This window comes from Fundulus heteroclitus, chromosome 22, assembly GCF_011125445.2.
Source record: "Fundulus heteroclitus isolate FHET01 chromosome 22, MU-UCD_Fhet_4.1, whole genome shotgun sequence".
Lineage (NCBI taxonomy): Eukaryota > Metazoa > Chordata > Actinopteri > Cyprinodontiformes > Fundulidae > Fundulus > Fundulus heteroclitus.
Window position 1 is genome coordinate 3219310 of NC_046382.1, and position 11932 is coordinate 3231241.

At 53.5% G+C, this 11932-nt stretch overlaps 1 protein-coding gene across 7 annotated transcripts in view; it reads left to right on the plus strand.

Moving 5' to 3' along the window:
* The window catches only part of ubr2 (ubiquitin protein ligase E3 component n-recognin 2), a 33984-nt gene extending 22052 nt beyond the window's left edge, over positions 1-11932 (plus strand). For 3 of the 7 annotated variants that reach the window (XM_021314440.2, XM_021314441.2, XM_036126786.1), the window contains 22 exons: positions 197-466; positions 545-647; positions 734-843; positions 932-1015; positions 1097-1275; positions 2250-2494; positions 2576-2669; positions 2749-2910; positions 2981-3069; positions 3151-3211; positions 3296-3444; positions 7676-7731; positions 7814-7910; positions 7984-8051; positions 8129-8267; positions 8358-8448; positions 8536-8666; positions 8736-8844; positions 9093-9227; positions 9998-10168; positions 10275-10376; positions 11254-11932. In XM_021314440.2, the coding sequence (XP_021170115.2) occupies positions 197-466; positions 545-647; positions 734-843; positions 932-1015; positions 1097-1275; positions 2250-2494; positions 2576-2669; positions 2749-2910; positions 2981-3069; positions 3151-3211; positions 3296-3444; positions 7676-7731; positions 7814-7910; positions 7984-8051; positions 8129-8267; positions 8358-8448; positions 8536-8666; positions 8736-8844; positions 9093-9227; positions 9998-10168; positions 10275-10376; positions 11254-11395 (2787 nt within the window). In that variant the 3' untranslated portion in view covers positions 11396-11932. The remainder of the gene's footprint in view (positions 1-196; positions 467-544; positions 648-733; positions 844-931; positions 1016-1096; positions 1276-2249; positions 2495-2575; positions 2670-2748; positions 2911-2980; positions 3070-3150; positions 3212-3295; positions 3445-7675; positions 7732-7813; positions 7911-7983; positions 8052-8128; positions 8268-8357; positions 8449-8535; positions 8667-8735; positions 8845-9092; positions 9228-9997; positions 10169-10274; positions 10377-11253) is intronic. The other 4 variants (XM_021314443.2, XM_021314444.2, XM_021314445.2 and 1 more) reach the window with 3 other exon arrangements.

Genomic DNA, 11932 nt, shown 5'->3' on the forward strand with positions numbered 1-11932 from the left:
GTGTTTCTCAGGTGTTTATCAGGTGTTTCTCAGGTGTTTATCAGATGTCACTCAGGTGTTTATCAGGTGTTTCTCAGATGTCTCTCAGGTGTTTATCAGGTGTTTATCAGGTGTTTCTCAGGTGTTTCTCAGGTGTCACTCAGGTGTTTCTCAGGTGTTTCTCGGGTGTGGTCATTGTTACGGTTTATGTTCCCAGGCTGAGGAGGCTCAGAGGAAGCTGAGGCGACAGAACGCAGAGGACACAGGTGAGCGCAGTCAAACCCCGCTCCGTGCCTCACCTGGTCACCATGGTAACCTGTGTGCGTCTCCAGCCCTGCCCCCGCCCCTGCCCCCCCCTCTCTGCCCGCTCTTCGGCAGCCTGGTGAACCTGCTGCAGTGCGACGTGCTGCTGGCCGTGGAGGGCGCCGTGCTGCAGTGGGCCGTGGAGCCCAGCGGCGGCGGCTGGACCGAGTCCATGCTGCAGAGGGTGAGCCCCACGGCCGTACCTGTCGGGACGTCAGCGGCGGCTGCGCTAGACTCACCTGTGCTGCTTGCTCACCTGTAGGTGCTCCACCTGGTGGGCATGGCTCTGCTGGAGGAGCAGCAGCAGCTGGAGAACAGCAGCGGAGACGACGACGTCAGCTTCAGATACAGCAGCAAGATCGCACGTCAGCGCACGAGCACGCTCAGCTTACCTGTGTCTTACCTGTGTGAGCAGTCCATGTCATGACTACTGCCTCGTGTGTGTGTTCAGGTCCAGGTGACGCTCCCAGCACCTCAGGTAGTGTCCTGGCTTTGTTAGAAAGTCTGCAGAATGCTCCTCACCTGGAGGTCCACAAGGACATGATCACCTGGATTCTTAAGGTACCAGGTGTCCCGTCAGATTCTGCCGGTTCTCTCCCTCGTTGTTCCCAGCGACTCGTCTAAGATTTGTGGTGTTGTTGGTCTGCAGATGGTTGGAAACATCAAAACCGCCCGAGAACGCACGTCATCCAGCGGCAGCGTCAACGTCAACCAGAGCCGCGGGCCGGAGGAGGTGAGGCCTGCAGAGGGCGTGCCGCCTCGCTCAGACTCACCTGCTGTGAGCCGTTAAGGTGATCGGTGCCGTTTCCTGCAGACGCTGAGGGACAAAGACAAGGCGGAGAGGAAGAGGAAGGCTGAGATGGCCCGTCTGCGCAGGGAGAAGATCATGGCGCAGATGTCCGAGATGCAGAAGCACTTCATCAATGAGAACAAGGAGCTGTTTCAGCAGAGCATGGAGGACCTGGAGGCGTCCACGTCTACCGCCGAGCACAGGTACGCCTGGTCACACCTGGTCACACCTGCTGTGGTCCTGCTGGGCTGTCCTCAGCGCCTGACTGCAGGCCTGGCTGCTCTGACAGGAGCTGCACCAGCTCGGTTCTCGCCATATTTGTCCGCTAGCAGTTTTAGCGTCTCGGCTAACCAGCTCATCGCTGACTCTGCAGATTTATTGTGAGGTGCCCCAGGGTTCTGTGTTGGGACCTATTCTGTGTCTCCGAATGTTCCTCCCCTGTTTTTCAGGAGTTTGCTGACGTCTCTGTCACCTTTTTGCAGACGGCATTCAGCTGTCTCGCTCCTTTAAGCCCACTGAGATGTTGGACTCGTTAAGGAGCACTCGTTAAGGAGCACTCGTTAAGGAGCACTCGTTAAGGAGCACTCGTTAAGGAGCCGCCTCTCTGAGGTGCTGCTGATTGCTCCTGCTGATGTCACTCCAGGAATCAAGCAGTATTTCTGTGACCTGAGCTCGCCGGCTTAACCACGCCCTAGAAAGCTGGGCGTGATGTTTGATGGAGACGTCACCTGAGCACCATTCAAAGCAGCAGCTGTTTGTTGCAGCCCTGCTGTGGCCGTTTATCAGAACCTCCTCATTGTCCCCACAGACCGGAGGAGGTCGCTCCTTCCAGGCACCCAGGCTCTGAAGGATCTCCCCTCTCGCTACGTCCTCGTGGTTCTGGAGAGGCTTTGAGGAGCAAATTTCTCTTTTTCCCAAAGCTTCTTAACAACTGCAGCGTGTCGCTGTTCTTCTGAGCCTCACATGTAACTCCACCTCTGGAGTGTCTGGTTTGGAACTGATATAAAGCACCTAGTGGCCCTAAAGAAGCTCACTTATTCACTCTCGTACTCCTGATTATGTCGCCCATAACTGCTCCCCCTCCTTACACCTGGGCATACCTGCACACACCTGTTTATGTCTGCACACACCTGGACACCCTTACATGTCCTTGAACACGTGTTTTGCCTGTTTCCAGCGTCTCGGGGGCTCATGGCGGTCTTCTGTCTTGCAGTCCTCCCAGCTCAGAGGTGACCTGCGCCTCTCAGGTGTGCGTCGGCCCCAGGAGGATGGGCGGGGCGGAGCGCCGTCAGCTGGTCACCTGCATCCTGTGCCAGGAGGAGCAGGAGGTCAGAGGTCTGGGTAGAGCGATGGTGCTGGCAGCCTTCATCCAGAGGTCCACCGTTTTATCCAAAAACCGCAGCCGCGGTTTCCCTGACCCAGGTGCCTGGAGCTCCGCTAGGTGTGAAAATGATGCGCCGGCGATTGATTGGTTGTTGCTAAAGGTGTGTGCCTTCGTTCCAGAGCATCACGACCCTCTGTTCATGCACCCCGACCTCTCCGTGGGGACCCATACGGCCAGCTGTGGACACATCATGCACGCCGCCTGCTGGCAGAGGTAAGACGCCGCAGCTGACTCAGTCCAGTCAGGAGCTGACTGGAGCATCACCTGACCGCCCACACCTGTGCGTGTGCAGGTACTTTGAGGCAGTCACGCAGAAGGAGCAGAGACGGCAGCAGCGTCTGCGAGGTCACACGAGCTACGACGTGGAGAACGGAGAGTTCCTGTGTCCGCTGTGCGAGTGTCTGAGCAACACCGTGATCCCTCTGCTCCCACACACCCCCTCACCTGACCACAGGTACCTGCTCACACCTGGCCAGCTACACAGGTCCAGTCCTGGAGCTAGCAGACATGTTTTCTTTCCTCAGTGTGGAGCATCCCTCTCTAGAGGCGTGGCTGAGCAGAACCAGTCAGCAGGTAGCTGTGCTCATCTCCGCCCACAGGAAGCTGTCCCCAGGTCAGTCACCTGTCGCAGGTGGGAGGCAGGCGCGTGAGTGTTTTCAGGTGTTCAGCTGGGATTAACGTGTCCATGCTGCAGGTGCAGCCCAGGAGGCGGAGCCAGTCGTCCCTGAAGGATTCAGAGTTGACTTTGTTCCTCAGTAAGTTTTAACACCTGAACACTGATGGAGGTGAGGCACAGGTGGTGTCCATGACGTCACCAGTGATGTCACTTCCTCCCTCAGGAACCCCTTCTCCAGCAGCGTCAGCGAGATGATCAACACCTTCTGCATGTCGGCCTACAAGGTGGGCCTGAAAGTGAACCCAAATGAGCAGGACCCGAGAGTCCCGGTGCTGAGCTGGTCCACCTGCGCCTACACCATGCAGAGCATAGGTACGCACACACCTGACAGGTACGCACACACCTGACAGGTACGAACACACACCTGACAGGTACGAACACACACCTGACAGGTACGAACACACACCTGACAGGTACGAACACACACCTGACAGGTACGAACACCTGACGGGTACACACACACCTGACGGGTACACACACACCTGACGGCAGTGTTGTAGTCAAGTCACTATGCCTCGAGTCCGAGTCCAGGTTCGAGTCTCCAGTGTTCAAGTCCAAGTCATTAAAAAAAAAATCCGAGTCAAGTCCGAGTCGAGTCACTATTGATCCAAGTTCGTTGTAGGAACATGCTGTGATGTGTGATGTATGACATGAAGCAGTAACATTCCATTGCACTAATAACTCTTTCGCTGTAGTTACCCTTGGTTTTACTCGGTTAAACTACCGCTTTTTCCAAGTCTAAGACGTCTCCTAACCATGGTTTTTAAACATTGTTGTTATGGAACGTGCAACAGCGACTCGAGGTACGCTGATAGGCCACATATGAAGGATGTTAAAGCCGCAAGCGGCGTCGATCGGCCTTCGGAGCCAAGCGCACTCCGGCCTGTTGGCCACCGCCACGGTGCCGGCCGGCGGGCGGGGTTCCCACACCGCCGGCCGCCCGCCACCGCAGATGCTGTTACGCATTTTCCTCGCTCGTCCACCGGCCGATTCCCACAAACGCGTTCGGCAGCGTTCCCCCATGACTCACAACAAATCTGATGCAGATCAGTCGATGCAGCGAGGAGATACAGCCGTTGGATAATGATAATGCATTTCGCCACCGGGCCGGACTAAATTGTTCGGCGGGCCGGAAAATTTATACCGATTCCTGGACGGTGACTACAAACAGGAAAAAACTGCAAATGACGCCATGAACGCCGGGCAGGAGAAATCAACGACTTACCTTTCTATCAACTCGGCCCGTTTTCCAGTCTTTCTAAGCCCTCGACACTCAAGCCATCGTTTGAGCTGAACGTTGGTATGTTGTTCCACAGTTCTACCAGTAAAATGGGCGCCTGGACATCCTCTTGTGAAAGTTTAACAGCTGTAAAGTCGGTCATATCGTTGTATCTGTTGCATGTGTAATGGCTGGTTGCTACGTGCGCTCTCACACTGTTTGCCCTTCCTTAGCAGCAAGGGGCGTTGCTCATGAGATGGTGACGTCACGTGCGCGGTATGACATTTAGATATTAAAATCATACACCAAATAATATTCTAATGACATATTAAAATTATAGCCTAATGATATAAAAAAAAGTCGAGTCTTTTTCTCAATCTCCGAGTCAAAATGATCTGAATGTAGGAGTCCGAGTCCAAGTTCGAGTCATCAGTGCTCAAGTCCAAGTCAAGTCACGAGTCTCTAAATTTAGCCAATGACTCGGACTCGAGTTCGAGTCTCGGACTCGAGTACTACAACACTGCCTGACGGGTACAAACACACATCTGACGGGTACGAACACACACCTGACAGGTACGCACACACCTGACCGGTACGCACACACCTGACCGGTACGCACACACCTGACAGGTACGCACACACCTGACAGGTACGCACACACCTGACAGGTACGCACACACCTGACAGGTACGCACACACCTGACAGGTACGCACACACCTGACAGGTACGCACACACCTGACCGATACGAACACACACCTGACAGGTACGCTTGTTATGCAGTAGGTCAGCACTGCCTTACGGGCCTTTAGCACAAAGCTGGTCCAGAGGAGGACTCCATGGACTGCATGGACCTTCTGATGTGGCTCCAGGCAGGTTCCTCTCTACCAAACACCTGCAACTCATGCAGGAGCTGCATTTCTCTGCTGCGTTCCATTAATCAGAACCACCAGAACCGTTCAGCAGATGGAGCGACCCACGCAGCGCGGAGGGGAGAACTCATGGTTGAGTCAGGAGACATCTGCACAGGTTCTTAGACTTAGACAACTTTATTGGTCATTTTTATGCACAGAGTGCGTACAGAACGAAAGTTTGTTGCATACAGCTTTGTAAATTGCAGTAAAAGTTAGATTACAGTTTTAGGTGCAGCAGAGATTTAAAAGTAAACATAGATTTAAAGTACACTTTAAAAAACTATTGAAATGTAAACAATGCAGGAGAAGGTCACAGTATACAAACCATTGAATGTGCAGAATTGGGTTGTGCAAGGATGCTTTCAAGGACTAAGAGTTCTGAGCTGTAAACTCCAGCAGATGTGCTGGAAGTGGTTTCCTCAGGCAGGTTCTGTCAGGTTCACACACCTAAATTTCATTCATTAAGCCACGCAGGGAATAAAGACAACAGACGCTAGTTTCTTTTTACTTGCAAGGAGAACAGCAGAGATGTGTTCAGTTACAAATCCTGCTGCTCTGAAGCACCGTTTAATTTCTCTTTATTCGGTTTAGGAAAGGTCACTAGTTACAAGAACCCGTTATTACTCTAAGGGCAGGTTGCAATGTGACCTTCGAGATAATACAAAGCAGTTCACTCAGTTCAGTTCTTGGAAAAAGAGTCGTATCTCTGCAGGCCTTCTGCAACGATGAGCGACACAGTGGAAACACATAATTTAAGATGAAGCATGGTATATGTTTCCGTAAATAAATGATACTCATAAACACAATAATACATAAGAGAGAGATATCAGTCGTCTGAAAGACACTTTAACATCTGACTGAACTCAAACCTTAAAACCTTTTTAATAGTAATGAGTAAATACGTGATAAATGCAATGAACATGGTAAATAAAATAAAACATGTAGAGAATAGTAAAAATAATTCTAACAGGTTCCTCACACGTCTTCACACAGCGAGCGCTCACCTGACAGGTGGGCCTTCTCGTACAGTAACGAGTAGGCCCACCTGTCTGATAACGAGAGCGCTCACCTGACAGGTGGGCCTTCTCGTACAGTAAAGAGTAGGCCCACCTGTCTGATAACGAGAGCGCTCACCTGACAGGTGGGCCTTCTCGTACAGTAAAGAGTAGGCCCACCTGTCTGGTAACGAGAGCGCTCACCTGACAGGTGGGCCTTCTCATACAGTAACGAGTAGGCCCACCTGTCAGGTGAGCGCACTCGTTACCAGACAGGTGGGCCTTCTCATACAGTAACGAGTAGGCCCACCTGTCTGGTAATGAGTGCGCTCACCTGACAGGTGGGCCTTTCTCGTACAGTAACGAGTAGGCCCACCTGTCAGGTAACGAGTGCGCTCACCTGAAAGGTGGGCCTTCTCGTACAGTGATGAGTAGGCCCACCTGACAGGTAAGCGCACTTGTTACCTGACAGGTGGGCCTTCTCGTACAGTAACGAGTAGGCCCACCTGTCTGGTAACGAGTGTGCGTCCACCTGACAGGTAAGCGCACTCGTTACCTGACAGGTGGGCCTTCTCGTACAGTGATGAGTAGGCCCACCTGACAGGTAAGCGCACTTGTTACCTGACAGGTGGGCCTTCTCATACAGTAACGAGTAAGCCCACCTGTCTGGTAATGAGTGCGCTCACCTGACAGGTGGGCCTTTCTCGTACAGTAACGAGTAGGCCCACCTGTCTGGTAACGAGTGCGCTCACCTGACAGGTGGGCCTTCTCGTACAGTGATGAGTAGGCCCACCTGTCTGGTAACGAGTGTGCGTCCACCTGACAGGTAAGCGCACTCGTTACCTGACAGGTGGGCCTTCTCGTACAGTGATGAGTAGGCCCACCTGACAGGTAAGCGCACTTGTTACCTGACAGGTGGGCCTTCTCGTACAGTAACGAGTAGGCCCACCTGTCTGGTAACGAGTGTGCGTCCACCTGACAGGTAAGCGCACTCGTTACCTGACAGGTGGGCCTTCTCGTACAGTGATGAGTAGGCCCACCTGACAGGTAAGCGCACTTGTTACCTGACAGGTGGGCCTTCTCATACAGTAACGAGTAGGCCCACCTGTCTGGTAATGAGTGCGCTCACCTGACAGGTGGGCCTTTCTCGTACAGTAACGAGTAGGCCCACCTGTCTGGTAACGAGTGCGCTCACCTGACAGGTGGGCCTTCTCGTACAGTGATGAGTAGGCCCACCTGACGGGTAACGAGTGTGCGTCCACCTGACAGGTGAGCGCTCTCGTTACCTGACAGGTGGGCCTTCTCGTACAGTAACGAGTAGGCCCACCTGTCTGGTAACGAGTGCGCTCACCTGTCAGGTGAACCTGACTGTTCCCATCTAGGCGCGGTTCTGATCTCCCTCCTGTGTTTCTGCAGAGCGCCTCCTGATGGACGAGAAGAAGCCTCTGTTTGGAAGTTTGCCTTGCCGACAGGTGAGAGCACACAGGTGGTGCTGCTGGTGGCGGGCGGGTGTCTGCAGCAGACGGAGCTGATGGGGCTGTTGGTGTTTTTCAGGACGACTGTCTGAGCTCTCTGACCAGGTTCAGTTCAGCCTGCTGGACTTCAGCTTCTCTGAGGACCGTCCACAGCCACTTCATCAGACTCCTGGCAGGTACAGAACCGCCCAGCCCGTCTGCCCCCCCCCCCCCAATAAGTCACTAACTGGTTGCTTTGCTCTGGTCCAGTTCTGGTGCCAAACTCCCAGGTGGAGGACACTCCCTGTATCCTGAACATGGACATGTTTCACCTGCTGGTAAGGCAGCCACAGTCCAGTCAAAGTCCGGCTTCACCTGCCTGGCTCCAGGTGACCTACTGCTCTTCTGTCTGCAGGTGTACAGCGTGCTGTCTTACAGCTCAGTTCACAGTCTGGACCAATCAGGGCGGAGCTCTGTGGATTCTGCTCATCTCCACCTGCTTCACCTCATTACGGTGGCCCACCTGGTTCAGATCCTGCTCACCTTCACCACAGGTGGGAAACAGACCGGCGGCAGCTCTTTGACCTGTCTGCTTGTGAGCCGTCGGCCCCTTACCTGTCGGTACCTCACCTGTTTGTCTCCAGATGAGGTGTGCATGGATCAGGACGGTGAAGAGTCAGAGGAGGAGGCGCTCACCTTACAGCTTTACTTAAGCCTTAGAGAACACCTGGGCAGGTGTGTGGTGGTGGATCAGATCAGGTGTGAGTGATGGTTTGATTGCTTGATCAGGTGTTTAAGTTAGAATCTGCCTGTGTTGGTCAGTGCATTACCTGAAGTGTCCTCTGGGTGGCAGCTGTGGAGATGTGTGAAGGCTGGCATCCTGCCCTTCCTCCGAACCGCCGCCCTCTTCTTCCATTACCTGAACTCTTCAGCGCCCCCTGCTGACCTGCTGGGTAACGACAACAAAGACTCATCCGCTCCCCTTGTGAGAGCTGCATATAGACTGTGTTACTGGGTTTCAGGTACCGGAGCCGGTCAGTGGGAGGCGCTGTGCAGCTACCTCAGTTTGCCCTCCAACCTGCTGCTGCTCTACCAGAGCCAGCGCACGCTGCTGGAGCCACTCATTCACAGGTAACACCTGCACTCACCTGCAGCCGCAGCACACACCTGTCAGAAGGTTCCATGTGTGAGCTGTGACAGATCATGATGTCGCAGGATGTGGTGGTTATACAACATACTCACTTATACTCTGCATCATTCACACATCATGTGAAAATAAAACGGCCCAGATCGTCTGACGCTTATCACACCAAGAGTGTTTTTACTACCAGCTTAACAAACACGTCCGCGGTTTGTGATCCACTGTGTGTGTCATCCAGGTGGTGCTGCGATCCAGGTGTGGGACAGGTGCTACAAGGGGGCGGAGTCTTGGTCAGATTCCCCAGAGAGTCGAACAGATTGATCAACCTGCCAGAAGATTACAGCGTGTTGATCAACCAGGCGTCCAGCTTCACGTCAGTACCCAGCGAGTGGAAGGGAAAGTGAAGGAGCTGTTTAATGATGAACAAACCCAGACTGATCTGTAGCTGATCAATACCGGATCAGGACCAGATCCACGTCTGTGTGTATGGCACAATGGCTTCAGGTGGTTTAATGCAGCTACAACAACAGGACCACCCTCACCTGTTGCTCCTACCTGTCCTCAGGTGGCCCCTGCTGGTCAGTCCGGGGGCTTTTCACCCAAACTAGTCTAAGTTCTTAACCACGGCTGCTTCTACAGCCAGTTCTTTACTGGTTCTGTAAATTATTGGCTTCTCCACCAACCAAAAACCAAGTGATTATAAACATTGTATTGATTGATTATGTGATCCTACTCCTGTTTTTATATTGACCAGAGTGCAGTTGGACCTCCTGGATCCTTTATGCCACCAGCAGCTTTAACATCACTGTTTGAAACAACCAGCGGTGCTGGCGGGGTTTTCAAGGGGTCTTAAAAAGTCCTCAAAAGAGTATAGTTCAGCTCTGGAACCAGTTCAGTTCTGGTACCAGTTCTGCTCTGGAACCAGTTCAGTTCTGGGACCAGTTCTGCTCTGGAACCAGTTCTGCTCTGGAACCAGTTCAGTTCTGGTACCAGTTCTGCTCTGGAACCAGTTCAGTTCTGGGACCAGTTCAGTTCTGGGACCAGTTCTGCTCTGGAACCAGTTCAGCTCTGGGACCAGTTCAGTTCTGGGACCAGTTCAGTTCTGGAACCAGGTTCATAACCTGCTACCTGTTACCTGTGCAGGTGCCCACGCTCAGGTGGGGACAAGTCCCGCGCTCCCACGCTGTGCCTGGTCTGCGGCTGCATGCTGTGCTCTCAGAGCTACTGCTGCCAGACGGAGGTGGACGGAGAGGACGTTGGAGCCTGCACCGCCCACACCTTCACCTGTGGAGCCGGCGTGGGCCTCTTCCTCAGGTAACACACCTGCCTCAGTGGCGTCTGGTTCTACGTGTTCATGGTCCCACCCTGCAGCTGTTACACCTGTGTGTGTGTGTGTGTGTGTGTGTGTGTGTGTGTGCAGGGTTAGAGAGAGTCAGGTGTTGTTCGTCGCAGGTAAAACTAAGGGCTGCTTCTATCCTCCACCTTACCTGGACGACTACGGAGAAACGGACCAAGGCCTCAAGTACGTCTGGGTTTACTCTGGGATACCTGGTCATGGTAACTGAACCGTTCATGTCTGTGTGTCGGTAAAACAATGTCAGGAGGAACAGTGGTTCCACCGCAGGGACCAGGACCCAACCAAAGAGGGTCCAACTCTAGGGAGGTAGGCCTCTGGGATGGCCCCTGGTTACCTGGTTACCTGGGATGGCCCCTGGTTACCTGGGATGGGCCCTGGTTACCTGGTTACCTGGGATGGCCCCTGGTTACCTGGGATGGTCCCTGGTTACCTGGTTACCTGGGATGGTGGTAAACTGGGCCGTATAAAATAAAGTCCTCCATCCTGAATAAAACATGCAGTATAGGGAGCCAGACAGAGAGGACCTTTATAGAAAGCTGAAGCAGTAAATGTTTGTTTCTGTTCTGAGCAGAACAGCGTGAACCCAGGATGTCGGTCCTTGGCCCAAAGGCACTGCGGTGTTGGTGATCCATCTCAGGCTCTCTGTGAGTCTGTGGATCTTTATGAACGTCCAGCTGACCCTGAGTCAGGGATGAAGCTGTGAAGTCGTCCTAAATGATGTCTTCAGACACTCGGTCCCGCTCTGCTTCCTGTCTGTCCGGGTCACCGGGTCGGTTCCACAGTTCTGTCCATGTGGTGCCGATCCACAGCACAGGTTAAAGGTTCTCTAAGGGAACCCAGTGACTCCTGACACCCCCATCATGGAGGTCTGAGCAGCTGCCAGGACCTCCTGCATGTTGCTCATCGTTATGAAGCAGGCGGCGCTGGGAGGATCATGTTCTTTGGTTTCTCTAGAACCTTTAACCCAAACCGTCATGGCCGACCCTCAGACGTTCCGTGGTCAAAGCTGGATGTTCTCTGACGTGTGTCTGTCTGTCTCCAGGCGGGGGAACCCCCTCCACCTCTGCTCGGAGCGCTACAGGAAGATCGAGCGTCTGTGGCGGCAGCACGGCATCGCTGAGGTCATCGGCCACGCTCAGGAGGCCAATCAGACGCTGGTCGCCATCGACTGGCAGCACCTGTGACCGTGGACTGGCCCCGCCCTCGCTCACCGGCGTGCAGCCTTGGCCACGCCCACCAATGAACCTCTTCTTTGAACCAATCAGCTTGCTGCAGCTGAGGTCAGAGCAGCTTTCAGGGATTTTTTAGGACCTCTGACTGTCCCCTCCTCTCAGTCCTCCAATCAGAGGCCTCTGTACCTGATTCAGCTCAGTCAGCCGGCTGCTGATTGGCCAGCAGTTGCTCCAGGGAAAGGTTCTGTGAGCTGATTGGTTGGTCTGATCGATGGCGCCTGCTGTCTCGGTGGCAGCGGAGCTGGATCAGCCGTCATATCTGATGTGTGTAATGATTAGGAAGTGTTCTGCTTTTATGTTTTATTTAACCAGGTGAGTGTGTGACATCACTTCCTGTTTGTGTGCTTGAGTTTGGAGAACGGAGCGAAGGATCCAGAGCGGACTGCGCTGACGGCTCCGTCACTTTAACGTCACTTTAACCCGTCGACTCCTGTATAAATGAGTTGGTCTTATATAAGAAAAGGAACCAATAAAAAGGACTGAAAAGAA